At 37.2% G+C, this 27,994-nt stretch overlaps 1 protein-coding gene across 1 annotated transcript; it reads right to left on the minus strand.

Annotated features, from left to right (window-relative positions):
• Positions 1 to 1,793: 1,793 nt before the first annotated feature.
• gpm6aa (glycoprotein M6Aa) lies at positions 1,794 to 27,994 on the minus strand. The gene is made up of 7 exons (XM_036569281.1): positions 27,783 to 27,994; positions 12,172 to 12,364; positions 11,561 to 11,717; positions 11,184 to 11,337; positions 9,404 to 9,480; positions 9,249 to 9,314; positions 1,794 to 4,970 (listed from the first exon to the last, which is right to left on the minus strand). The coding sequence occupies exons 1-7, from the start codon at positions 27,817 to 27,819 to the stop codon at positions 4,818 to 4,820; spliced, it is 837 nt and encodes a 278-aa protein (XP_036425174.1). The 5' UTR covers positions 27,820 to 27,994; the 3' UTR covers positions 1,794 to 4,817.

Raw genomic sequence — 27,994 nt, forward strand, 5'->3', positions numbered from 1 at the left:
TGCAACAATGCATTATAAGAAGTGTTCATAACATGACTCAGTTTATATCACAATACCTACATTTAGAGCCAGTTATTCATTCAAATTAATGAAAAACTGTACAACAGACTCAAAAGTAAAAACTGTAGTACAGTATGCAAAAGTTTGGGCACCCCAGTCAAATTCCATACTTTGTTCATTTTCTAAAATCGGAAGACAAGTATACATATTCTCTACTGAGATCATCATTAAAGCATAATGCTCAATTCAAAATATTGGGGAAAGAATACATAAAATGTGTCCTATGCAAAAGTTATGGCACATTTTATATTTTATGTTTTCCAGTGTGTTAAACTCAGTTAGTAAATAAAAATTGTACTTGGAATTTTTCAAAAATATCAATAAAATTTTACCAGGAGTAATTTCAACATTTGTACCCGACTGCACTATACAGTTAATTCCAAATGCCTGAGAGCAATAGTGAAAATGCTTCTACTTTGCACTACTTTTTTTTAATACATTTTTTCATTAGAAATGATATTATCAGCATAACAACCTCAGCAAAAAGTAGAATCTTTGAATGTTTACATAAATTTCAGAATTTCTTAGTATTTGGACTCTCTTCACCTGAGAGTCATCTGAACATGAGCTTCCCTGCAGAGATCAGACAAATCTAACCTTTTTGTACAAAAATCTCACAAATTTGGTTCAGTTTGAATAGTGAGGTAGCAATAGTGCAGGATGTCAAACATTTCTTCTTCATAACTCCACTTTGCTTTACCTTTTTTCAAATTTTAAAAGATTCTGGTTCTTATTTTTAGGTTTAAATGAAAATAAAACAAATTTTAATGTCGTCTCAGACTTTTGGTTTAAAAATACTGCACTGTAAAAATACACACACATGCACATCATCTAAACCGCTTATCCTTCTGGGTCGCGGTGGGGTGCTGGAGTCTATCCCAGCTGTCATTGGGCAGAAGGCAGGATACACCCTGGACAGGTGCACTGTAAAAATACTGGTATAAAAATTTAAAAGGATTTTAATGTTGTTTAAATGCCATTGTTTGTTAGTGTAAAGATGTGTGTTATTTGTGCTTTATTGTGTCTAGGGGTGTGGGTGTTCTGTGTTGGGGAGTGGGTTTAGTTTAGTGTGGGTTGGTGGTCACCAAGAGGACAAAGTGTATGGATAGTGGTGACCTCTCCTGCGAGTTCACTGCTTTGTATGTGCCTTTCTGGTGTTGAATCAAGAGTATTTCTTATGGTGGAATCTTCCCTTCCATCAATCTTTCCCTGTGTCTTACTCTATGCTACAGTGGTGTCAGAAGTGGGATAGCGCAAGCAGATGCTCATGATAGGTGCGTGCACTCCTAAAAATGAACTTATTGTTATAATTGTTGTTAATGTTGTTGTTTATTAGTCTAAAGTGTGTATATCTGTTGTGAATTTTGTGTCAGCGTGCGAGTTTAGATAGTGTTTATGTTCAGTGTTGGTCATGGCAAAGGTGACATCTTGTGGCTAGTGGGTGTGGGTGTTCCGTGTTAGGGAGTGGGTTTAGTTTGGTGTGTTTTGGTGGTCACCATGAGGGTGAAGTGTATGGCTAGTGGTGACCTCTTCTGCGAGTTCAGTTTTGTATGTGCCTGTAAGAGCTCTTCTCATAGAGGAATCATTTCCTCCCCTCTGTCTTACTGTACGCTGATGCCACAATACACTATGCATCTGAGAAACAAAATAATTGGGCACAAATTGGAGGTCTAAAAGCTTTGTTTGCATAATAATAAGTTTCCACCATTAAAATGACCACAAGCAAGAGAGTATTTATTAACAAGTACACCAGTGTATTTATTTATGCAAGCAGTTTGTCCCTACAGATCAGAAAAGCCACTGTCAAGCGGTTGGCACATTTATGTACAAAACAGAATCATGGTACAGCCTGCTACTAAGCATTCTTTAGTGAGTGTACAAAAGACTAATACAAGGAGAGAGAGAGAGAGAGAGAGACAGAGAGAGAGACAGAGAGAGAGAGAGAGAGAGAGAGAGAGAGAGACAGAGAGAGAGAGAGAGAAGGGGATAGGGTTTGAGAAAGCAACAGAGGAACAGGGCTGAGAATGGACTGAGGGCAGTTATAGAGTTCACCACAAACTAAACAGTTACAAATCAAACACTACCATCGAACAGCAGGAGATTCAGAGCAATGCAGTCAGCATAGGGGTCCAATTATTACTGCACATCGGGAGAGTAGGGGATGACCCAGCTAGACAGTTGCAGGAAACAAACTCATAAAAAGGTGAAATGAAAGCATTTTTTTCAGTATTTTTTTCTTTTAAATTCATCTTTTGGATCCAGTAAAAACGATTACCACTAAATGCATGACCATGCCACAAATAACACCTAGAATTCACAGTCTTTACCTAACGTTACAGCGGGATCCAACTGGCCAGCTGAAATCCCAATGCACTTACACTGAGAAAGAGCTCACAAAATGGTCAAATATAAGTGCACGAAACTAGCTCTTAGAAACACTGACAGAACATGACTTGCCAGGCATTGAAAAAGAATGATAAGACACCTCCTTTGTCCATAGTCTCAATAGTATAATGACTTGCAAGACAACATGTGACATGTTTACTGTCGTCAAGGTAATAGAACCTCTTTAATATCTGATTCTGTTGTGATATTCCCCCCTTAAAAACAAATCACCCAAAAAATGTGACCACAAACACATCGCCTGAATTGTTTTCTCTTCTTCTTCTTTTTTTCCTTTAAAGGACATCATCCCCTCCTCCTCCTCCTCCTCCTCCTCCTCCTCCTCCTCCATCACCCCCACCCCTCATTCACTAACATGGAATGTCATTTTTGATTCACCTGAAATCGAAGTGCTTACATACGGTACATGTATACATTTACAGAATGACTATTTACAAAAGCAAGACAAAAAATGTGATTTTAAAAAAAACAAACCAACAAAAAAGGACGGTCTACTTACCTGTATCTATTATCTGTAGGAAAATAAAAGTGGGGATAATAACACTGTAGGCTTATGCATGTGTGGCAGTCAGCCAGTACAGAACTTGTTGCATTATTACTCAAGAAGGAGTTAGCTTTCAAAGGCATACGCCAGCGTTTTTCAACCTAATCCCTACCTGCTCTATCCATAGCTGACAGTCGCTTACCCTGGACAATACTTTCAATGCATGTCTCTGTACTTACTACTTAGAAAAGCACAGAAGACCTGGTGTCTTGAAATATACCAATAATAGAAGCACTTTTACAATGGAAGTCAGTGGGCAGATGTTTCTACCTACTTACAATGGATGTAAATGGGCAGATGCTAAGATGCATATATAATGGAAGTCAATGGGCAGATGTGGAACCACACTTAAAATGGAGGTCAGTGGGCAGATATGGAACCACACTTTAAATGGAAGTCAGTGGGCAGATACTTCAGCACACTTACAGTGGAAATCAATTAGCAGATGTTTCAGCACACTTATATGGACAGATGCCTTTGGCTTCCATTATGAATGTGGCTCAGCATCTGCCCACTGACTTCTATTACAAGTGTGGCTCAGCATCTGCCCATTGACTTCCATTATATGTGTGTCTCAGGATATGCCCCTTGACTTCCATTGAAAGTATGGTTAAGTGTCCGCTCATTGACTTCCATTGTAAGTATGCAGAAGCATCTGCCCATTGACTTCCATTGTAAATATGCTTAAGCATGTGCCCATTGACTGCCCATTGTGGGTCAGCATCACCCAATTGACTTCCATCATGAGTGTGGCTGAGCATCTGCTCTTTGACTACATTATAAATGTGGCCCAGCATCTGCCTGTTGACTTCCATTTTAAGGTTTTGAGTCAACAGCTTTATTTTCATTTTTTGCTACGCACAGGGATTATTATCTGATATAACTGACAATATGCTATAGATATGTAAAACAGAGTTTAGGTTGAAAAACGCTGAAGTATTCGTTTAATAGACTTGAGCTGTTGACACTCCACCCAATAGGAGCAATGCATAAGCACTATTTATTCTCCCTCTGAAGAAGATAACAATGCCCCAAAACTGGCAGGCTGTGCGTCCCAGGAAAACAGGACAAACACAGCAAGCAACTTATAACCATTTTCTCTTACTCACTATGCAATGATATCTGTAGAAAAATAATAAATAAACACTTTATGGTACATTTCTTATTCGTTTTGTCTTTCTTTTTTTGATTTTTTTTCTTTTTCTTACTTCTGTTTCCAAAATAGTGCAGGATCGACGAGCGATCTGCTACGTCCGGGCCAAAAATCTTTCACTGATTTAAAAAATAAGTCAATAAAAAAAAATATCAAAAAAGAAAAAAAAATGTTTCTTTTCCAATTTTTTCATTCATGTGTGAAGTACTTGAAAATGAGATCACAAACACACATGAAAAAATGTGCTTTACACCCCACAACCGACCCGTTGAATAAGGAGGACGTGAATACTGATGTTTTTCAAAACAAAACAGAAAAAATAAACTTGCATAAAGTTTTACTGTGACTGATGTCAAACAATAAATGAAAAATAAATGAACCTGCACGATCTTTGAGAAAATAAAAAAACATACAATACTGTAAAAAACTACAACACTACAGCTACTTCTACATAGTATTAGTAAAGAAGATAATAATAATAATAATAATAATAATAACAATAATAATAATAATAATAATAATAATAATGCTTGTGCCAGAGGTAAGGGGTTGGCCATGGGGTTGGTCATGTGACACTCCTGTTGGACAGCACCAGCGCCGAAACTCCCCCTATAAAGGAAGTGAGAGCACTGAGGGTCCTCTCCCGCTCCTCCTGTTTTATGTGTAGGCGTTGAGGCGCTCTTTGGAGCGCGTGGAGTGGATGTCGTGAAGCTCCTGCTCCTCCTTGGACTTGCAGTCCTCATATTTCTGCATCTTACATGCGTCCTTCACGTAGGCCCAGTTAGCGGAGAGCACCATCAGATAATGGATCTGAAACAGATGTTATATTAGACTCAGTTATATTTTAGACTTAAATATGAATATATACATTTACAGGTCATTCTATCGAACTGGCTTATAATCAGAGCTGAAAACACATATTGGACTTTTAACTGATCTTGGATTTTAGACTAAAATCCTTTCACATTAAGTGAGTCTTTACCTTAATTATGTTTATTTTATTAAAACAAATCATAAAACTACCTAAACTTTACCAAATGTTTCAGTAGTGACTGTTTCGGTAGTGACATTTTTAGCTCATCTTAAGCAGAACTCAAAAACGCAGCCAGTACATGACCAGCAAACACAGCTTTGAACAGCTATACACACATAAAATTATCATATTTTTCATTAAAACACATCAACTGCAGAAAATATGACAATTCTTATTGTTCCACACTGATTTTCACTGATGACTTCTAAACAATGGGCTCTAACCTCTCACCATGTGGCCATGAGGGACTGGAATGCAGCCCCACTTCCTGCTCTAAAATGCTCCGCCTACAGACTAAAACTTTCAGCAGTGACATGAAAACGTGGGACAGCATTTTATTTTCAATTAAGCTCATGATAAATCTAAATCTTTCAACGTTACTTAAAAAAAGAGGTTTAAAAACAACAACATCGAAAAAAAATACCAAAGAAGTATTATTTTATAAAGTATTATTTTCAGACATGTAAATTTAGGGGTTCGGGTTTGGGACAGATACCTCCCAATAGAAAGTACCATATAAATGATGATTTTGTATATATTTAGCTTATTACTCTGTTAATAATAAAGCTATTTAGACTCCACCCTCCCTCATCACAAAGCACCTGATTGGTTGAAACACATTAACAAGGACAGCTATTACACTAATTAACTTATTTATTCTAACTTATTTATTTATTATCATGTTTTTCATTTTGGACATGATTAATGCACAAATGTGAATTTAATTATGTATGTCTTAGAAACAACTTTTATTCAGAGGCCTTAAGCTCTAAATGTAAAAAATGGACTCACTGGTAGCATACACACATAAAAAATCTATTTTTATTTATTTAACATAATTAGTACAAGATTATTATTATTATTATTATTATTATTATTATTATTATATACAAATATATGCAAACACACACATATATGTATATATATATATATATATATATATATATATATATATATAGATTGATAGATAGATAGATAGATAGATAGATAGATAGATAATGCATATAAATGTCAAATATTCTAACACTGTCCTGTATGGTACACAATACATGTTCCCACTGGACCTTCTCTGCTATCATTTAACATTTAGAATTACAATGTAATGTTAATAAAATCATATTATAAAGTGTAAGTCATTTTTTTTACACCACGCCTAGTCCTTCTTGTCCTTTTCTTTGCCACCTGTTTATAAGCTCTGCCAGGTTTGCTGAGACTGGGTGACGTCAGTGGGCAGCACTAAAATTAGCTCTGGTTCCAGCAGGGGGCAGTGTTGTAGCGCAGTGGGGGGATTTCAACTTCATCCACACCTTCAACTCCAACACAATGACTTCATAAATCTGATTCCTCCACACAGACTGTCTACACAGGCAGACTGTTCATTACATTCCTATGAATTAAGACCACTAGACGCACCAGCACAACATCGCGCAAAATACAGAATGTCACACATACAGCACAATATCATGTTTGTACTGATATTTCTTTATTGTGAACTTCACGACAAAGGAAAAGTATCAGTCACATAAATCTATCAATCATATGGATCAATCTGATAGATGTGAATATAGATCAATCAGTATTAATTATAAAGTAAATATGAATTATTAATGTGAATGAGTGACCTCACAGCAGCTTTACTGACTGTTTCCTGATGTTCCGCTTCATAAGCAAAACCTGGAATGCATTGTGCAATGTGTGCACTTGAAATATGAATTCAAAGAGAAAAACAGCTGCCATACAGTCTTTTTTGCAAAAGTTTGCGCACCCCTGGTCGAATGTCAAAAGATGCTTTGTTCAACACCTCTACACAACTGGAAGTTAAAACTTGCAAAAACCTGCAACTTGCCTGTGCAAAAGAAATTCTTTTTAAATATGCAGACTTCTGAGAAAGACATGTATGTTTCTTGCATTATGTTTATTATAGAAATATTTTATAATCAATATAAATATTTATTAGCAATCAGAGAATCAACAGATTATGTTGTGTGACCAAAGGTGCCCAAACTGTAGTCATAGGTAATATTCTTGTATATATCAGAGTAATATTATGCAAATGTATTCATGATTATGTGAACAAGGCCACACCCCACTCTTCCTCCACATTAGCACTGAAAGATGGACAGCCTTCCCTTTCAGCTTTTTAAAATTTCTGCCATTTGCACCATCATGCCTTATTCTCTCTCTACCCCCCTCTCTCTCTCTCTCTCTCTCACACACTCTCTCTCTCTCTCACTCTCTCTCAGAAAATGGCTTCTCACAAATTACTGAGTGATGTTTGCAACAAGCTCCAGGCCTTTCTTCCTCCAGTTTCCATAGCAACTATATGATATACCCAGCATCTCTCTCTCTGTCTCTCTCTCTGAGAGAGCGCAAAGAGGGAGAGATGGAGAGAGGGAGGAGGAGACAGGAAAAGGAAGAAAGATGGAAAAAAGAAAGAGGGAAAGCAAAAGAGAGAGGGGGAAAGAAAAAGAAAGAAAGAAGATAGAGATAAGGAAAGAAAGAGAAAGACAAGAAGGAAAAGAGAGAAGAGAGAGTGAGAGGAAAAGTGGAAAAGATGGTGTGGGTGTGAGAGGGAAAGAGATAGTGAGAGGGAAAAAGAGAGAGATAGAGGGAGAAGGGAAGAAAGGAACAGAGAGAGGTGAAGAGAGGGAGAAATTCAAAAAGGGAAGGAGAGAAAGAAGATGAGAGAGATAAAAAAAGTTAAGAATCAAAGCAAAGAGAGAGGATGGAAAAGAGAAAGTGAAGAAGATAGACAGTGAAAGTGAAGAGAGAAAAAAGAAGAGAGAGAGGAAAAGAGGGAGAGGAAGAGTGATAAAGGAAAAGCGGAGCAGATGAAGAGGAGGAGTAAGACAGGGAAATGAGTGCGGGGGAAAGATCGAGAGCGAGTGATGTCTTCAGAGCACCAAGACCCCTCCCACCCCACCAATCAGCTCTCAGCACAGAACTGACTGGGAAGGCAGGGCTGCTTATTCAACCTGATAAACAAGAACTCATTTTCCCAGAATGCCTAGAGAAGGCCACAATGGTGACTCATAGCTCCATCCTGGCATCCTCATGCAGAACCGCATAGAGAACAGTTCAGCCATTTTGTTGTAGTCACAATTTTGACAAACCCAAATAAACATATGTCCCATTACAGCAAAATTAAAATGTATCATCTACATCAATATTTATTGATGGTAACTTAGTGACAGTCACTTAGATTAGTGAGAATTAACCCATAAATATTACTCCTAATCCTAAAAACAAATCTTTTTAACCCTGTCAGATATTTCTACTTTTGCATATCTTCTATACTAGAATGGGAGATATTAGTTTATAAACAACCTCAATAAATGATCCTATACCCTAAAATAAGAGATATTAGTCCATAATAGACACTCAATAAACACTTTTATAGACTGTAACAGAAGATATTTGTCCATAAACAACCTTAATAAATGCTCCCACATTAGAATATGTGACATTACTTCATAAATGATCTCAAAAATACTCCAATATGCTAGAATAGGAGATATTAGTCCATAAACCTCAATAAAATCTCCATTACACTAGAACAGGAGGTATTGGTCCATAAATGATCTCAGTAAACACTCCTACACAGAAGAATATGATATTATTCTCAGCCTCAGCCTATATGATGTTTATTATATATTAAAATGAGTTTATTAGTTCATAAACAACCTCAATAAACACTCCTGTACACTGGAATATGATAATAATCAGACTCAATAAATGCTTATTATACACTAGAATAGGAAATATTAGTCCATAAACAAAGTCAATCAATGCTTACTATAAACTAGAGTATGAGATATTAGTCCAAAATGACCTCAATAAACTCTCCTATATCCTAGAATAAAAGATATTAGTCCATAAACAACCTCAGCAAATGCTCCTATACATTAGTACAGGAGATATTAGTTACAACACAAGGGAAAAAAATAAAACACTCCAAATACAATAAAGAACAATGGCCAGTCTGATGAAGTTAAATGAGAACATGAGTTTATAACACTAATCCTGCTGTATAGTAAATGTGTAGATTTTCTCACCATGGCGATTACTGCAGCTCCAGCGCCGGCCAGTGCACACACAAACAGGTGGAAGGTCATATCCAGCTGAGGAAACAAGTATGTCAACCCTTTAAATCTTTCTTTGTTTATTTTAGTGTCTAAATCATGGAGGGATCTTAAATGGGAAAACTCACCTCTTTCGAGGTACACATGTTAGAGAATTTATCTGTTCCTGTACACACTGACTTCTCCTCTCCAATGGTCACTACGCCTGAAAACCACAACAGAGGCAGTCAGACCATCCGGCAAGAACAACCAGCTGTAAAAAAAATCATGCTGTAACTATATTAATTATTTCTAACTCATTGGAGCAAGTGGAGTGATTGTGCGAAAAAGCAGATTCTAATCTTTCAATCCAGACCACGTTAGTGTTTGGAAGTAGAAGAGGAGATATTTTATTATGATATGAATTTAACCAAAGTTTTTTTTTTTTTGTGTGTGTGTACAATTTGTTTTGTAAAAAGAAAATGTATCCTTTACATTTTTTATGAACAGAATGGAAGGTCAAATTTGGTGAATTTTATTGACCAGTAGTACAAATATAGTTAGCAGCATTAAAGAACCAAAATGCAATAAGCGTTAAATGTATAAAACATATCATTATTTATCAACTTCACTATAAATGTAATACATAAAATAGAGGCAGTCATATATGTCCTAGCTTGCACGGTATCTTTAGGGAGCCCTGAAGGCCATCGAAGCATTCAGAGAAGGCCTAATGATTTTTAGGCACTAATAAATACATGTCTGTAATTTTTTGTTCATTTTCATTTTATTGCATCATCATACATGTTGTATTTAAACTCTGTAGGTGTTGTAATAACACTCTTATGTCATTGTTAAGCTTTGGTTGGAAGCAAAAGAGTTGTTTTCTCTGTGGCATCTAGCTAGATTCAGCCAAGTGAGCTAATCCATTGTTTAGGACTTCAGGAGCTGGACTGAAGATCTTACACCTTAAATTAATGATCAACATAATTAGGAAGTGACGGAGTAACCATGTCATGTTTTGATTAGCCAATTTTGATAGAAAAAATATCAATCTAGTCCTTCTGGAAGTTCTAGATATGTCACTGACTGTGAATATGAGTCATAGTCTAAGCAGGTTTGGGTTAGTTGTTAGGAATGGAAAATAGTGGCTTCAGCTCTACACCAGAACTCTTCACTGAAAGAGTCACTGTAAAACTGATACATACAAGCTCATGTTATGTTAATGTCTGTTACAAGCTTCAAACAAAATATATGGAATGACTTTTACTAACTTCAAATGTATGTGCTTGATCTGGAAGGACTAATGTTTATGTGCTCCAGCATCAGCTTACAGCTAACATATAATTCAAAATCTCATAGGGGGGCTAGTAGAAATTAGTGCTATCTAAGAGGTATCTGTTTCTGAGTTTTGATATTTGTGGCCCAAACCGAAGGTCTAGCTAAGTCCCGAGTCTCTAGCTTAAGTCAGTGGTTTTTACTGTTAAGGGTTAGCAAGTTCAAACTACCAAAATTGAGGAGTTGTTTTTAAATCATCTGCATTTAATCACGTTTCGCAAAGAAACATGAACTGTAAACGTCTAGTCTGACTGCAGCTTAGCCTCTTAAGTAGCCAGAGTCTGCCAGTGGGCCCAAAGTATTATTACACACTTCTACAACCAAACAATAGCCCAGTGAGTTTGCACTGCAGTTACTGAATAATAAGCCTTAGTATGTAATAAGCCTGAGATTTTAAGGGGTTAAGGGTAAAAAAAAACTCTATTAATAACATCTATTCATAATGCAGGCTTTAGAAATGGCTACAAAGAGAGGAAATACCGTGATAATGTAATGACATCATGGCTGAACTGCTGGTACTGAGTGTATTGTTGTGTTGGAAAGCCCCAGGATTATCAGTCTTCAGGTTTAATATTTTTAGACGCTGCTCACCAAACTGGCGTGGGTCCAGGCACAGACTGGCTCCTTCCAGCACCGTGGTGTTCTGGCAGATGGTCCAGATGTTGAAGTACATGAAGACGGGCAGAGCGGTGAAGGCCGTCACTCCGAGCCAGGCCAGCATGAAGATGTACGTCAGCATGATGAACTGGAGGAAAGTATAGCGAATAGCAAAAGCATTAAGATCACCCTGACTAGGTAGCTCAGCACTTTTATCTATCTATCTATCTATCTATCTATCTATCTGTCTATCTCCTGTAGAAGACAATATAGATCAATACTAAATCATCCATGAAGATAATTCACTGCTACAGATAAAATATACAAGGATACTTCTAAAATAAGACACATCGTTCTTAACTGTCCCGTACCCATGCACTGACGCAGCGCCCGCAGGTGGTGATTTTGAAGTCCCCGTACAGGTCCTTAATGGCTCTGCTGGTGAAGAAACCCTCCACCATCAGCAGGATGCCATATACGAAGAAAGCCGAGGCGATTCCGTAAATCACATACTTAATGATGTCGATCCTGCAGATACAGCACAGAAGAGTTAGATACAGGTAAGAGTACATATTTGCAGAAATTTACACTACAAGCTAAAAGTCTGTTCTACAGTTTCTCATTAGGTTGAATGAATAACTGGCTCTAAATGTAGGTATAGTGATACAAACTGAGTCTGTTCTACAGTTTCTCATTAGGTTGAATGGGATTTTTACCAGCAGTCTATAAAGTCATAACTAGTCTATAGTCATACTGGTATTGGGTATTGAGCTGATACTGTGCTCATTTACTCGTACTCGTATAGCAACACTGAAACCAGTTGATACGTGATGGTAAGCAGAGTGTTTTTCCGCCACACTAATGAACAAACACAGTTAAGGAGGCTCTGCTTACACAGACACTGATAAATACAGGCAGATGTTGATAGATATTTATAGACTGTGTGTGGGAGGTGTAGATTTTGCCAGAAGGGGGCGCTCACATGGTGAAAACATCCAGGGAGTCTCCGGGTGCTCTGATCACCTCAAAATAATTCTGCAGGATGGTGACCGTGCCAGACAGAGCTTCATGACCACAACCGCAGAAAAGTGCCACACCGGCGTACAGCAGGATGGTGGCGATCAGGGACGGATACGGGATTCCCCGCAAACACTTCACACAACACTCCATACATCCTGAGGAGAGAGAGAGAGAGAGATATACTTCAGACTTTGCTCAGCTGAAAATACATAAACAATAATCGTGTATAGATAGGCAGAGAGACAGACAGACAGACAGATTCATTCCTATTCATACACAATGAGAATGAATGCAACAGTGAACAACAGTGAATGTGTCTGTGTGTGTGTATTGGTTTTTCTCAGCAGTGTCCAGTCAGCTTCACTTCAGCCTCCTCCCTGACTGGAATAACAAAATATCACCACAGCAACAGAGCTTCGTCCACACAGGGATGAGCAGAGTTAGTGTGTGAGCGAGTGTTGCTGCTTTTTATTTCAACTCTAATATTTTGACATAAATTAGAGTCCCTTCATTTCTTGATTTGAAATACATTGCTATGTGTAATGAATTCATTGTATGCTTTATGAACACAGCTACACTGCAAAAAGCATTGGGCCTCATTCACAAACTGTTCCTAAGAAGAAATTTCTTCTTAAAACCCATTTATGCACTTTTTACAAAGATTCTGACATTCAGCAATGTTTTCTTATTTGGGATTTGTTCTTAGGTAAGAACAGAATCTACCCACAGTCAAGAGCATGAAGGTGAGAACAGTTCTGTGCTCTTAGGACCTTTCTCAAGAACACATTTAAGAAGAAACGTTTGGTGAATGAGGCCCAGTGCTCTCTTGAGAAGTGAAGTCATCCAATATATCTCATTTTGAAATTGAATTTATAAGAATCTAACAATCCACAGGTGTTTCTGTTTCTGTCCATCCTCCCACTGTGAGAAAACAACTCAGCGCTATGGGTCTGAAAGGATGTGTGGTTGTCAAGAAGCCTCACTGAGAAAAGGAGACAAACACATCAAACAAAGAAGCTGTCCATCCCAGAGTCCAGACCTCAACATCACTGAATGTGCTTGGATTACTTGAGAAAATGATCAACCAACTTCTAAGACTGAACTTTGGAGGTGTGTCTGCAGATTTCTTTGAGAAACTGAAAGTGAGTCTCCTGAAAAGAATGGAAGCTGGAGTGAAGGAAAAGAGTGACTCAAACATCTGAGATTAGAGTTAGTTGTTGAAACTTTTCTGTCTGCATTTCTGTTTAATATGTTTTCTGCTTTTTTTTCCTGATAGTGAAAAACGCACTTAATGGCTGTTTTGACTGGAAATGAAATAAATAAGGGGGTCTCTAACTTTTGCACAGTACTGTTGATTGACAGTCTGTATATACTGTATACACTGTATATCTCAGAAAGTGAAATCTACTCAACACATATAATATATCTCATTATCAGACTGTCGTAAGAATATATCAGACTGTTTAACAAGCCTGTGGACATTTTGCTTCCTTATTCTTTACAGGAATATTCCTGTTACAATCATCTAGCAATGGAATTAGACAGTTTCAGTACATAAAATTACTTACAACAATAAAAACCATCAAGCAGTTCACAAAAACTGAAGCAGAAGATGAAGTGCATCAGTATTGAGGGCTTTAAGGAGGCAATCGGCCCTGTCTGGTGTTAATGGGGCTTTGAATTTGAGTTATAGCCGAATGTGTAGCAGCGTAAGGGAGCAATAATGATGCTATAAACCTTTAAAATGACCGTTGAGAGATGCTGGCCAGAGACCAACCTGTTGTCATAGGAACAGCAGTGGGTGGCTCTGCAGGATGAGAATATGCACAAAATCTGGCTCTTCATGGTGACAAATCTGACCACTCACACTGTGCATTCTTATATGCTGTAATTAATGAAAGTTAATAAAATTTGGTTAATAACTATCACAGCTTAAATAATACGTAAATATTCAGTACATCTATCCATCTGTCCTTACATCTATCTATCTATCTATCTATCTATCTATCTATCTATCTATCTATCTATCTATCTATCTATCTATCCATCTATCTATCTATCTATCTATCTATCTATCTATCTTAGCTGATGAGCTGGTTATTGTGAACAAGCTGAAGTTACTGTAGTTGTCATTTCTCTGCTGTTTTGTGCTTCACTACTCTTACAGTGAGCTGCGTCTACTGGAGCTGCTTATTGAAAATGCTCTGAGCTGTAAATTGAGTAAAAAGCAGTCTGATGTTTCATTCATAATTCAGCAGCAGGCTGGCACACACACCCCAGCGTGGCCATACATTATTAACGCATGTTACGTTTGTGTTCAGTGGACGGTGATGGGACAGATGCTTTACACTGCTATATTTAGGCAGGACAGTCACTGCCCTTTCAATTCAGAGCAAATTTTCAGGCCAGCTGGATGACGGGATTTCCACGTTCATGTTCATTACCTCTCTCAGACCCTATGGAACGAGGTCAATCAAATGAATCACGACAGTGGCTAATTAATATTCATTAAATCCACCTAAACATCAGCCTGATGTCATATATTAGTTCATTTCTTGCCATTATAAATGCATCTGGTAGTGACCAGGGTGCATATTTGACTAGGTTTGACTAATAAAGCTGTATATGATATAGATGCAAAGCAGCAGAAACGCATCACTGTTAATATTTCTCTAACCTTTTATTGATTTTTATGATTGGGGGAAATTAATGCATGCTAAGCCTCAGCATCCACAAACAAAAGACATTATCAGTTTGCTGATACTATTCTACTTAAAAACAGTTGCAAAAGAAAGAAATGCCAAGTGGAGTTTGTTTCCAAATCACTGGTCAGGACTCCTGGACCGTCCGGCTGAAACCCCAGAAGAAAAGCAAATGTAAATGGAGTCCCTGCCCCAAACAATATAAACAAAAGCGGCATCGAGGAGACGCCCCAAACCCACTGACCCCCCCACCCCCACACGGCCCTCCATCTGTCCGTCTGACAGCTTTCACCTCACCCATCCCCCCAATTAATCCCCCCAGGCCCCCCTTGGCCTATACAGAGAGAATCGCCTCTTTTTACATTTTGTTTCATTACTTCAAACTTATATGTCACTGAAACAGGCAGATAAATTGTGTGGAAAGAGCAGATTCTAAACTTTTAGTCCAGACCTGATTTGTGTTTTGTCATTGTTTGGCATTGGAACAAATTCAGAAGGTGTAAAATAGAACCTCTTCATAAAGAATGTACATGTAATTTATTATCTAACTATATGAATATTCATGTAATTATATGCCTTTATTTATACAGAAGGGAGTGGATCATATTGTGATTAGACAATGAAATTTCATTTTGTGATGCTTAGTGTTAGTCACAAATATATAATGAATATATTGCTGCTGTCGGAACAAAACCTCGCATTTTCATTTTTGCCTTTTTTTATTTTTGGACATAATTTGAAAACAGCAGAACAACAAAAAGGCTCTGAAGTGGCTTAGAATAAAATTTTAAATCTTCTTACATTAGTTTACACTAAAAGTTATGAACTTTTTTCCTTCTTAAAACTGACTTTCCATAGAGATGCAAGGTTTTGTTCTGACAGCGACTATATCTATGTCAAATGTGCATTATACAAATACACATTTATATATTTACATAATAAATATTAATAACACTTGCTAAATTAAAATTTTCTCATTTGTAATCCAGTTGTAATAATCCTGGCAGAGAGCAATTTTAAGGATTTTAATGACATAATATAAATCAAATGTAGCGAAATGACAATAATAACCGCAGATCTGTAAAAGTTCATCAACTAGACGTTGGGGTCACTGTGACCGCCTAGTCAGTCTGCAGTCCAGACGTGGCCAGAAGAAAGCTTTTTCACAAAGCACCCCAAGAGCACGGTCAAGACAAAAGGGCTCAGAACAAGCGCTTAAACTAATCCTAACCTACCAGTCTGGATGGAGAAAGAGAGAGGATGGAGATAGAGAGAGAGAGGCAGATGGAAGGTGAAAGGAGAGAGAGAGGAAATCTTTGATTATCTCAGTCTGAGGGAGAGAGTAAGCCAAAGATAGAGAGAACAATGCAGTAAAAGAGGGAAAAACACTTTGAAAACACTTTAAAGCAATAGTTTGGCAACAAATCACCCCCCCCCCACCCAACCTGCACCCCCACCCAACCTGCACCCCCACCAACTCAAATGTAGCCAATGCACCAAGACATGTTTGTTGTCTGAAGCTTGCTTTTTTAGTCTAATCAGTAATGGAGCTTACCACGAACAAAACCTTGTGTCTCCAAAATGGTAACATTACAGGAGAAAGAAAAAACCTACTTTACTTTTAATGTAAGTCAATGGAACCAGACTTTTTTCCGAGTCATTCTGGCCGTTTCTTTTGGTCCATTCATCATGAAATTTCAACACAATATAATGGCCAACAGGCATTTTCAAATTATGTCAAAAACTGAAAACTGGCAAAAATGGAGATACGAGGTTTTGTTCCGACAGCAGCGTTATACCCCACCAGTTAGCATCGTGCTAACTGCATGCCTAAATAATCATGCCCTCACCCTTAAACCACACTTAAGTTTATAGATAACATTGAGTCAGAAACCAAATAATCAAGTCTGTTAGAGATACTGAACATCTCTACACAGTTTGAGGTGTGTGACGATTTAGGCATGCAGTTAGTACCAAGTTAATTGGTGGGGTATAAGCTTCCAATGCTTGCTAGCTACACTACTGTTCAAAAGATTAGAATCACTATTTTAAATAATATGAATTGACATGATATAAAATGGTATAAATGATAATAATATCATATAATCTGTAGGAAGCTGTAAAGAAATTTGTAGGTACAGATGATTCCATAATAATCCATAAAAAGGAAAAGCAGGAATAGTATTATAATAAAAATGTATATCCAAAATGCGTCATATTTAAAAAGCAGTGACCAAATCTCGCCAATCAAACTATTCATAGTAATATGAAATGGTAAAATGGTAACAGTTTTACCTTTTCATCTCTTTGTTGTTCTCAGAATATTTGAAGCCATCAGCTCACCTTTTGGTGTGTAGTTTATAATATTTCAATCTACACTATATAATTTAATGCTAAACAAGTATTATTGGTAAGTGATTCCAAAAAGCAGTGAATATTAGCCTCAAAGCTAACATTAGACACATCTCTTGGCTCAACTATATTTGGGTTAAAGGAAAGGATTGGCCAAAAATCAAATGAACACAATTTTTCACTTAGCCCAGATATCATCAGTCAGTTAGGACAAGTTTGGTAGCTGAAGTTTGCTTCTTTAGCTTAGCACAGGAGCTGCAAGGCTAACACTGCTAACAAACACTTGAAATCAGTAGTCACCCTGACAAGCAGACTTGTTGATGTGGTTTAGAACAAAGCCTGACTTACTATGACCTATAAAAATGAAAAAAGGTAGCTAATTTAGACAACAGGTGTTGTGCCGAATTCTGACTTATCACGTAACACTTTACTTTACCTCTGCTACATAACATTGACATGTCATAAACATGTCATAGCAGATGTCATATGCTGTCATGACAGATTGTGTCCAGTAATATAACAGTGTCATGTGACCATTAACATTAATTGTCATGACAGATGTCATCACGTTTGATACCATGATGGCTAATTACACACAAGCGTTCTTTAGTAAAGGCAATTGTTCCTTTTAAGTATATATATATATATATATATATATATATATATATATATATATATATATATATATACACATATATATATATATACATATATATATACAGAGCCCTATATAGAACCATTTCATGCTTAAATGAATGTGCTGTGTATAGTTCTATACAGAACCTTTTGAAAATGGCTCTATAAATCGCAAAAAAGGGTTCTGCTTTTGTTACAAGCTTGACATTATAACAATAGCAGATTTTCAAAACCATTTTCAAAAAGGTTTTTGGTAAAACTGATATATTATTAAGCATAATCTGTCATGACAGCACCTGCTAAGACATGTTTATGACATGGTTATGTCAATGTTACGTAGCAAACTTCAAGTGTTGCCCATATATCTTTAAAAACTTAAGATTAACATTTGTTTATGAAATGAAACAAGAGTTTTGTTCATTTGTAAAGCTCACAATAAGTCGTACTGTGTCCTAAACCACATCGACAAGCCTGCACCACCTTAATGAAGATCAGGATGTGGTTTGAGCAGGTTAAGAGAAGTTTTGCGGAAAAAAATTTGGGTGACTATTGACTTTTAGTGTTAGCAATGTTAGCCTGATAGCTCTAGCTGACAATAAGTCACATTGTGTCCTAGACCACATTGACAAGCCTGCACCAACTTAATGAAGCACGGGATGCATTTTGAATGGGTGTAGAGAAGTTTTACAGAAAGGATTTGTGTGACTATTGACTAGTGTTAGCGATGTTAGCCTCGTAGCTTCAGCGCTAAAATAAAGGAGCAAAATTTGGGCACTAAACATGTCTCAGCTGATCGACTACATCTGAGGTTAGTGGAAAATTGTCTAAATGTGATTTTTTCACCAAACTATTCTTTACTACTGCAACAATATTTTGATGTGAGTAAATGTTTGTCGATTTATTGTGATGTGTCATTTAATGTAGGTTCCCACTAAATCACTCAGCATTAAGCACTCAGCTTTGTTGGTGTGGTTGGGCAGTGTACTGCTCCATACAGGGCCTCAGGATGCTTTCACACAGCCCCGCCCTGCGTCTCCTCGCATCCTCGCCTAATCAACCCGTGCGGTTGCTGTGGTTACGGAGGCGCAGGCCTGGCGCATCTGAGCGCGCTCAGTGACCCACTTTCAGCACCGTGTGTCAACAAATTCAGCGGCAAACGTGCTGAATGTTGTTGCTTTTACAGGGATTAGTGCTCAGGGGCGAAACACAGCTCAGCCCAGCTCGGAAAACGCTAGAAACCCCACACGCACTACATCACCTCCCATCCCCCCTGCTGTAACCTAAACACTGGTGGAATATATATGCTTATCTATTTGTTTCTATTCTATTTGCATATTATTTACTAATATTGACTATATTACAATATATCATCTTTGCTGTATCTTCAAAATTGTAACTTTACATAAGAAGGAGAAAAAAAATAACGCTTTAAAGAGCTCATATCATAAAAAAAAATATTTTCCTTACTTTTTATGAAGAAAAAGACTTTGTTGTACTTGGTAAACATTATTAAAGTTTCAGTAAGTTTCATTCACTCTGCAGGTGGAATCCCATTTTGAATTCATTGTTTTTGTGATGTCACAAAAACCAGATGCATTAATAAATGTCCATCTACAAATAAATGAATATAATGCAAGATGAATGCAAGATACAGGCCTTTAAAATGTATTCAAATCAGTTTTGGAGTATTTCTATTGGTCTGTACATCACACAGATACATTCCACAGATATGTGGCTCTTTTAATATCATTCTATTTATAATCTAGCCTGAAACCTTATTGTTTACCTTACTGTGTATTGTTCCTCATTCTATAGTCACATACAGTCACATGCAAGTCCATTTATTATCAATATTGTTGTAATCTTGAATCTTGTATCTTCTTTAATTAAACTTTTATGCACGTTAAAATAAGAAGATTTTATTCAAGGTAATTTTGGGCCATTTCAGTTTGTTCATTCATCATTAAATGTTCTCATAACAGGGAGATGCAGCACAGTTATGAGCCCAGGTGCCGGCATCGTACCAAAACAAATGTGCATGTGTGCGTGAGGGTCTAAAGCGTCCCAGATGTGTACAGGATTAAAGTGACATTTTAACTTCTTGAGCACCTGTTCCACCCTCTGATATTTCAGAGTTCATGGCCATTAGGTCGGTTTGAAACAAAAGCCAGAACAATGTGCTCTTCACGTTGCCCTCTAATAACACTGACCCAGCTTCGGGAGACAATTGGTGGAACCTCAGTGCTCCTTTGCTGATATCGTGGGGGTTTGACAATGGGAGAGGGGCCCAGGATGGAAAACAAAGAGCTGGAAAACATGAAAATGTTTTTGAAAGTAACATCCACATGTGCAAGTGTAATTTCCTCATAAGCGTGCAAGTGTAAGTCATAGTAGAGGAAACCTGCCATTATAAACATTAAAGAGTCTTTATTCTGCATTGTTCTTGCCTTGTATTATCCACCAAGGTCTACATATGACTTATATTAAGATTTAAGCACCAAAATGACTTTTTACATGTTGCATTTGTTACTGGGCCTTCAGGACTGATAGATTTAAATGAGCTCTGTTCTGATTGGCTGTGCCCACTTAAAGGGAGTGGAGGCTGAAACACTCCTTATGACTTCAGTTTGAATGGGTGGGGCTAAACTGCTGTAGATTGAACAGGCGGGTTTTTGTAAATGTCTTGGTTTTTGTGACATCACAAAAAGAGTATATTCAAAATGGGCTGTTTTTGCAGCTTAGTATCCGTATTTGGACTGTAAGGACAGTGAACACACACACACATATATATATATATATATATATATATATATATATATATATATATATATATATATATAAAATGCTCACATACTACATTTACATGATAAATCTTTTGTTTCAAAAGAAGAAGCTAGAAGAAAGTGATGCACTGATTTCCATCATTTACACATGAATAAAATATATTACATCACACATTTTAAAGGCAAAAGTAAGTAAACAGAAAGACGGAATGGTAATATTCACGCTAAAATTATGTAAACATTCAAACAGAGCACATTTTTCAGCACTGCTTCTTTTCTCACGCTTGTCCTGTTCTACAGATTTCCCCCAAATAAATCACACAGACTTTCTCCCACCAGCCAAAAAGCTCTCTGCTTCACACATCTTTCGCAGCCTGTACTGAATCCTCTATTGGCCACTTTTCCCTTATAAATGGACATGCACAATCCCATTAACATTCACCAAGATAACTCTTACCTTTACTTATATACATGCATGCATGTGGTCGTGTGAATCGTGTGAATTGAAGTCTTGAATGTGGTCGTAACCAAACACTGATACAAACTCCAGATATATGGGGAATGTATGTGATTCTGATTCTGTTCTGACTAAGCACAGAAACAAAATCATAGTTTATCCTCCATATACATTATCATGTGTAAGGCATTCAAGCCAGAACAGAATCAGAATCAACTTTATTCACAGGATATGCCAGGCAGAAGAGAAACATAATCAGAATAAAAATCACAATCAGAGTCAAGTTTATTTGCCTTATATAATATGTATATGTATTAGGAATATGCATGTGTATAATAAGATTAGACATTTTGCCAGGCCAGAAATTAATCTAAATCAGAATCAAGATCATGTTTATGCAACATACACTTGAAAATGTATTAGGAATTTGTCCAGACCAGAATACAACCAAATAAAGATTCAGAATTAGGTTTATTGTTGATATACAGGCCAACACAGAATCAGAATCAGAATTAGTATCAGTTTTATTCTCAGAGATTTTTGGCTTCTCCTGTAAAGTTATCATTTTGGAGATACGAGGTTTTGTTCTGGAAATAGTGATATATTTATAAAGATTAGGAATTTGTCTAGACCATTAATGAATCAAAATTAGAATCAAAATTAGAATTAGAATCAATTTTATTCTCTATATACATTCATATGTATTAGGCATTTCACTAGACCATAACCCAAATCAGAATCACAATCAGAATCAAGTTTAATCACTATACACATTACTGTGTATTCAGAATTTGGCCAAGCCACAACAGAATCAGAATCAGTTTTATTTTCTATTTACATTAATGTTTATATCCAACTTGGAATCCAATTCAGAATTAGAATCAATTTTATTCTCCATATACATGAATAAGAATTAGGAATTTCCCCCAACCAGAATACAAATCACAATCAGAACCCCAATCAGAATCAAGTTTATTCATCATCTACTTTAATACATATCAGGAATTTGGCCAGGCCAGAACAAAATTAGAATCAATTCTCCTTTTACATTAATAAGGTTAAGAATTTCTCTAGACCAAAACTCAAATCAGAACCAAAATTCAGTATCAGTTTCGTTCTCCATATTCTTTAATCTCCATTAGAAATTTGACCAGGTCAGACTAAAATCAGAATCAGAATCATTCATTGTCCATGTATATTAGAGGCACTTGTCTATAAGCAGGGACTCTGGGCGCTGTTAGCCAGTCCAGTCAATCTGGATAGATAAAGGTCCAGCTGGCAGACATAAGCTGTGTGTAACCTCACGGCAGGTCGATAGCTCCACTCTCCCACCGCAGATCAGAGGAATTTACAGACAAGCTCATAAATAAGGGAGTGAGGAGGTGCAGCGGTCGAGCTCTAATGGTCTAATGCTCTCTAACACAATAACCACGAGGGCTAATGAAATGACCGCTCTCCCATGAGGCCGTTCTCCTCCCTTCCCTCGTTTCGACTCAGTCTGCACTGCCCCCGGCACTTGGAGCCGTCCACGAGGGTTAAATACCTTTGCTAATTCCCACCGTACATCATTTAGCAGCTATTGCATTTTTATGGCTTGGGTCAGTAGAAGAACCGCAACACCTGTTCTGGCTTTTATAGCTGTATCACTGTCAGGGAAGAGTTACTAAATGCTGCCAGGTTATAAATGTATTATCCAGTATAGATAAAATGCATCAAACCTGGAAGGAGCGTCCCACGGCCATATTGCTGATATTCATCAGTGTAATATGTGAGCAGTTAATGCTGGCTACGGCTTTCAAATCAAGATATAAGGAAAAAGTCAGTTTGTTTGGAGGTGTTGATTGGTACCAAATCAATAAGTTGTCTTTGAGCCCTGCTTATGCGTTATTGCCCTCAATAACATATCTAGACATACACTACGATTTACCATATATATTGCAACATCGTACACATCACAGACGATAAAAGCATACAAAACAATAGAATTGTAGAATTATTCAGTCTGTCTATACATCATCTACAATATCAAACGCTGTCGTCATCGCAAAAGTGAGTAACAGCTGCATATCTGTGTTTCACGGGGTTAATCAGTGTTAGCCTGACATTAGCTTAAGCTAGCATGAGACCTGCTAACATTCTGCCATTAACTGCATTCACCGTGGAGTTAAAGTGGAAGAGATTTAGAAATAAATCGTTAGCTTGCAAAAGTGATTTATCAATGTCATTCGAAAATGATAAAGACTGCAGAATTCATTCCTTCATCTATCGGTCTAGCTAATGTTTTTGCTGTTTATTCTTACTATCCAAAGATTTCTCCTTGGCTGTTTCGGCTCTCCAGCCTCGATGGCGTTGGACAGTCTGGACGCTATAAAAGCTCACAGCATTTTCTTTTCTGTTGATGTTGTTAATACAGCCATGAAGCTCACAAGTCACTATGGCTATATTTGATCTGTCAGGATGCTTTATTAACTAACACTGTGCAAATGATCATTGCCGCACTAACCACTGGTATGTTGAAAATATGGCAACAGCTAAATGTGTGCGATGTTAATCAAATTCTATCTATCATATCTAAACAGTATTGTTGATCTTTAGCTATGGAGTCATACATATACTGATCTTTGTAAATTTATTCTTTTCAGTTCAGATTTTTTGCACCAGTGGGAAACATCAGCTCCCCTTACATTGTGTGAACTTTTCATTGCATGGATTATTAGTAACAATCCAAAAGTACTTGGAGTAAAATTGCGTATTTTAAAAGAGACCTATTATGCTCGTTTTCAGTGTTCATAACTTTGTTTTTGGGCTTTACTAGAATAGATTTACATGCTTCAGTGTTCCAAAAAAACATTATTTTCCTCATATTGTACATCTCTATTCAGAGAGTTTCTCCTTCTTGAGTCAACTTTGAGCTGTGTGACTTTGCAGACTGTTTACATGCACAAAAGATTAGAACACACTAAAGGAAACAGGAAAAGTGGAAAAGCATAATATGTCCCCTTTAAGTAAACAGTACAGTGTAGAACCTTTTTGGGGAAGGGCAGTGCTCATAAGGCTACATGACACCTACATAAGCCTTTTAAGACAACTGACATGAACCTATATAGACATTAATAAACGCTTATTCCCCACATAACACTTGCTGAGATGAAATGACACAGAAAATGAACAAAAGCAGCCTTCATGAACACTGACACCTGATGGAATGAGACATTATGAATGTTTGTGCAGGTTTATGTCAATTGTCATGAGAGTCTTACGTAGCCATATGAACGCTGCCCTTACCATCTTCTTCCTTCTACTGTTAAGTTACCAGTTTCAGAGATGATCATTTCTCTTGTGCCTTCCTTGTATATTTTTCTTTTCCATACTTAAACAAAACTGATTATTTTTTTACACATTAATAGTCATTAATTGGACCCCTATTTTAAAATTACTTTATAATGTATTTCTAAAGATATACATTATCACTTATTGCACTTAAATATAAAACACTTACAAAAAAGCATTTACAGTGATTTAGGTACTTGTATGGCTCTAAGTAAATGGTTAATAATTCAGATGGTGTTGCCTATTAATGTTTTTATTGGGGCCTGTTATTATTAACCATTATACTCATAGTTTTAACTTGAGTTAACTTGCACATTCATTATGAAATATCTTAAAGTGTAATGATGGTATATTTTTCTCATATCACCCACTCTTACTCCAAACCCTGAGCTCCATGTGGCTATATAAGGAGTGTGTGAGTGCTTTTGACTTCCAGTAATGACTCATAAGGAGAAAGCGAAGCCCCTGCTGTGTGCTGATGCAGTGTTAGCAGTGCTGGGTTCCTTCACAGAGTCAGAAAGCTGTTTTCCCTCAGGCTCAACAGCTGGCCTGCCACTGTCCCTCTACAGTACACAAGTGAAGCATCTAAGCAGCTTCAAATCTTGAGAGAATACCATGGTTCTCCATGACTAAAGCTTTCCAGAGGAAGGAAAAAGAGGAAACAGCAGGAAAGAGATAACAGTAGTTTTAGCGGATGGAGAAGAAGGCCTCAGTAAAGAAATCCACAAAAACAAAGTGATTTCACAAGCTAGTCGCCTGTAATTTTAACAAATGCTTTCTGAAACATTTTCCCATCACATAGTTAATCAAAAAAATTAAATCTAGACAATTTTGCATGTTTGCTTCCTTTGTTTTTACACTGGAGCTATGAAGCTAATGTCGCTAACAAGCACTAAAACCTTATAATGGCAGCTAGCAATTAGTATCATGCAATGGCATGCAATCACGTTTGGTAAGTTGTTAAGTAAGACTTAATGTGATTTCAGACATTTGTATCACAAATAAATTTGAATATTTTTCTAGCCTATGCTAGCCTACTACCATATTTAGGCCTCTCCCCGCAGGTGTTGTGTCTAGTGAGTTTTTAGTAACACTCGTCTCATAGCTCCTCACTGTAAGCATTAGCTAGGTGCTAGCACTGCTGCTAATGGGCTTCTGGAGGCTTTGCTGGATGAATTTTTAATGCAGATGTGTGAAGATTTGATGGAGCCAACAGACTCAGCAAGGCTACTCTGTCAGCCATGATAGAGAAACCAGAACACAGTTTTCTTGCACTACAAGGAAAAATCAGCATACTTAAAACCCTGCCCCTCCCACCATACGCCTCAGTTACAGATACACTACACCGCCACACTTCAGATAATGCTGTAAATAATAAGACATTTAGACCTTAATATATCATTGCTGTCCAAAGAGAAACATGTATCTGCATTTTTTGTGATCTTTATTTTCCTACATTATTTGAGCTTGGCAGCTGTTCACACTGTCAGACAATTTCATGAGGAATGCATCCATAGAAATGCAATAGCAACAAACTAGAATCACTCCACCCTGAGAACATCACCACACTGTCAACCCACAGTGAGAGTGACCATTAACACTGGGCTGCAACATGGAAGAGGTTTTGAAAAAATGGGAAAACAAACACATTGACAAGCATGAAATCACATATGGTATTAAAGTTATTGGCATTTATTCTAACATTAGTGTTTTGTTGAGCAAGTAAATGCTTACTGCCCAATTAAATAGCTCATCAGGTGCCTAAAACAACTTTTGGCCAGTTCTGCATATGTAAAGAAATTCTGGTTTTGCAGAATTTATTTGAATATGCAAACTGCTTTTCACATTGTGTCAGAATTTCATGATAAGTGGACCAATAGAAAAGAGGCAAAATGACTTACAGTCGTAATTATAGTCATATGCAAAAGTTTGGGCTCCCCTGTTTGAAACGGCGTTTGTTAATTTTCTAAGTGTAAATAAGTTAACACACCCTCCACAGAGAACACAATTCTGCACATTTTAATGCACTGTTTTGTTGAATTTAACATATTGGGTGGAAAATTATGGCACCTTATTTTATGACTTTTTCCCCAATATGTTAAACTAAGTGAATAAATAATTGTATATATATATATATATATATATATATATATATATATATATATATATATATATATCACTGCCGTCTCTCTCTCACCATATATATATATATATATATATATATGTATATATGTATACATACACACTGAGCCTACTGTGTATGAGAAGGACATGGCCACTGTCATGGCAACTGGCTGTTCTCCTGCCCATCATGCATTGCTTTCAGTGGGAGAACAGAAAAACATGGAGATGGAGAGAGAGAGAGAGAGAGAGAGAGAAAGAGAGAGAGAGAGGGAGGACGAGAGAGCAGTACATAAAGACCAGAAGAAAGAGATGTGCAGACATCAGTTCTATTTTACTACACCCTTTTTTATTACAATAAAAATGTCCATGTTAGAAAGAAAGAGGTCTGAAAAATATGTAGAATGTGTAAAATATCTAAATATTTCCTGGCTGAATGTAAACATGCCCATACAGAGCTCAGTGCACTGGCCACAAAAGCCTCGACGCCCCACATATGGAGCTGTAATAAACAGCACAGCTTCAGTCTTCAGTCAAACAAGCGCTGCCGTCACCAAGGCAAGAGGGAAAAGATGGAAATGCAGACAAATGAAGTAGAATTGAACGTTCATTCTCTCATTCTTTCAGTCTCAAAAAGCCTTCAGAGAGAGACGGTTGGAAATGCGCAGCAAACAAAGACAACCCTCAGAGCGTTCACTCTCTCTCTCTGTGCACACGCACAGCATCCACCGCCTGCACACGCCCCTTCACCAAACCAGCGCTAAATCACACCTTCTGTGACAAATATTGATTTTTTTTATCTACATGTTAAGCAGCAGTGTGATTTACACCAACACAGTGCATTTGGTGTTACAAAAAATAAATAAATAATAAAGAAAATAAAAATTTCTTGACATCAATCACTGTGATACATCATTATGTGTTATGATTTGCAAGCATGCACTGAATGCAAACTGCAGAGGTTAAAAAAAAAACTATGCAAATTCAATGCAATTTTATTCAAAAATGAATAAAATAAGTAATACTTTATAAGCCCATATCCGTATATTGTTGTAACCTCATTCTATAATCCACAGGCTCAGACACAATAGAGGCAGCACAGGCGGATTAGACAGACCCAAAGGTAAACAAGTGTATCTACAAAGACAGATGATGAAAAAGGAGAAGAAAAAGAGAAAAATGCATTTTTTACCTTTCTGGGTCTGTCCCTCATCCATGTCTTCCTCCATTTTTGGGGCTGTTTGGGGCGATTCTACGGCAGTGACCAGTGTTGCGTCCGTGGCTGGGAAAAAGCTGTTTTTTTATCTGAATCCCCCTGCCTGCGAATCACAATAGAGGCTGAGGCTGGGTCTCTTGCTCACTCTCTCTCTCTCTCTCTCTCTTCCCCCCTCCTCTTCCTTTCTC

Source organism: Colossoma macropomum, unplaced genomic scaffold (assembly GCF_904425465.1).
Source record: "Colossoma macropomum unplaced genomic scaffold, Colossoma_macropomum, whole genome shotgun sequence".
NCBI classification, from domain to species: domain Eukaryota; kingdom Metazoa; phylum Chordata; class Actinopteri; order Characiformes; family Serrasalmidae; genus Colossoma; species Colossoma macropomum.

What these genes read in the sequence shown, in the direction of transcription:
- gpm6aa (XM_036569281.1), bottom strand. Translation starts at nt 27,819, where the DNA reads ATGGAGGAAGACATGGATGAGGGACAGACCCAGAAAG. An exon ending in GGCGCTGCGTCAGTGCATGG is followed by an intron (nt 11,338 to 11,560) that starts GTACGGGACAGT and finishes ACTTTCCTCCAG; the next exon opens with TTCATCATGCTGACGTACAT. An exon ending in CCTGGACCCACGCCAGTTTG is followed by an intron (nt 9,481 to 11,183) that starts GTGAGCAGCGTC and finishes TGTGGTTTTCAG; the next exon opens with GCGTAGTGACCATTGGAGAG.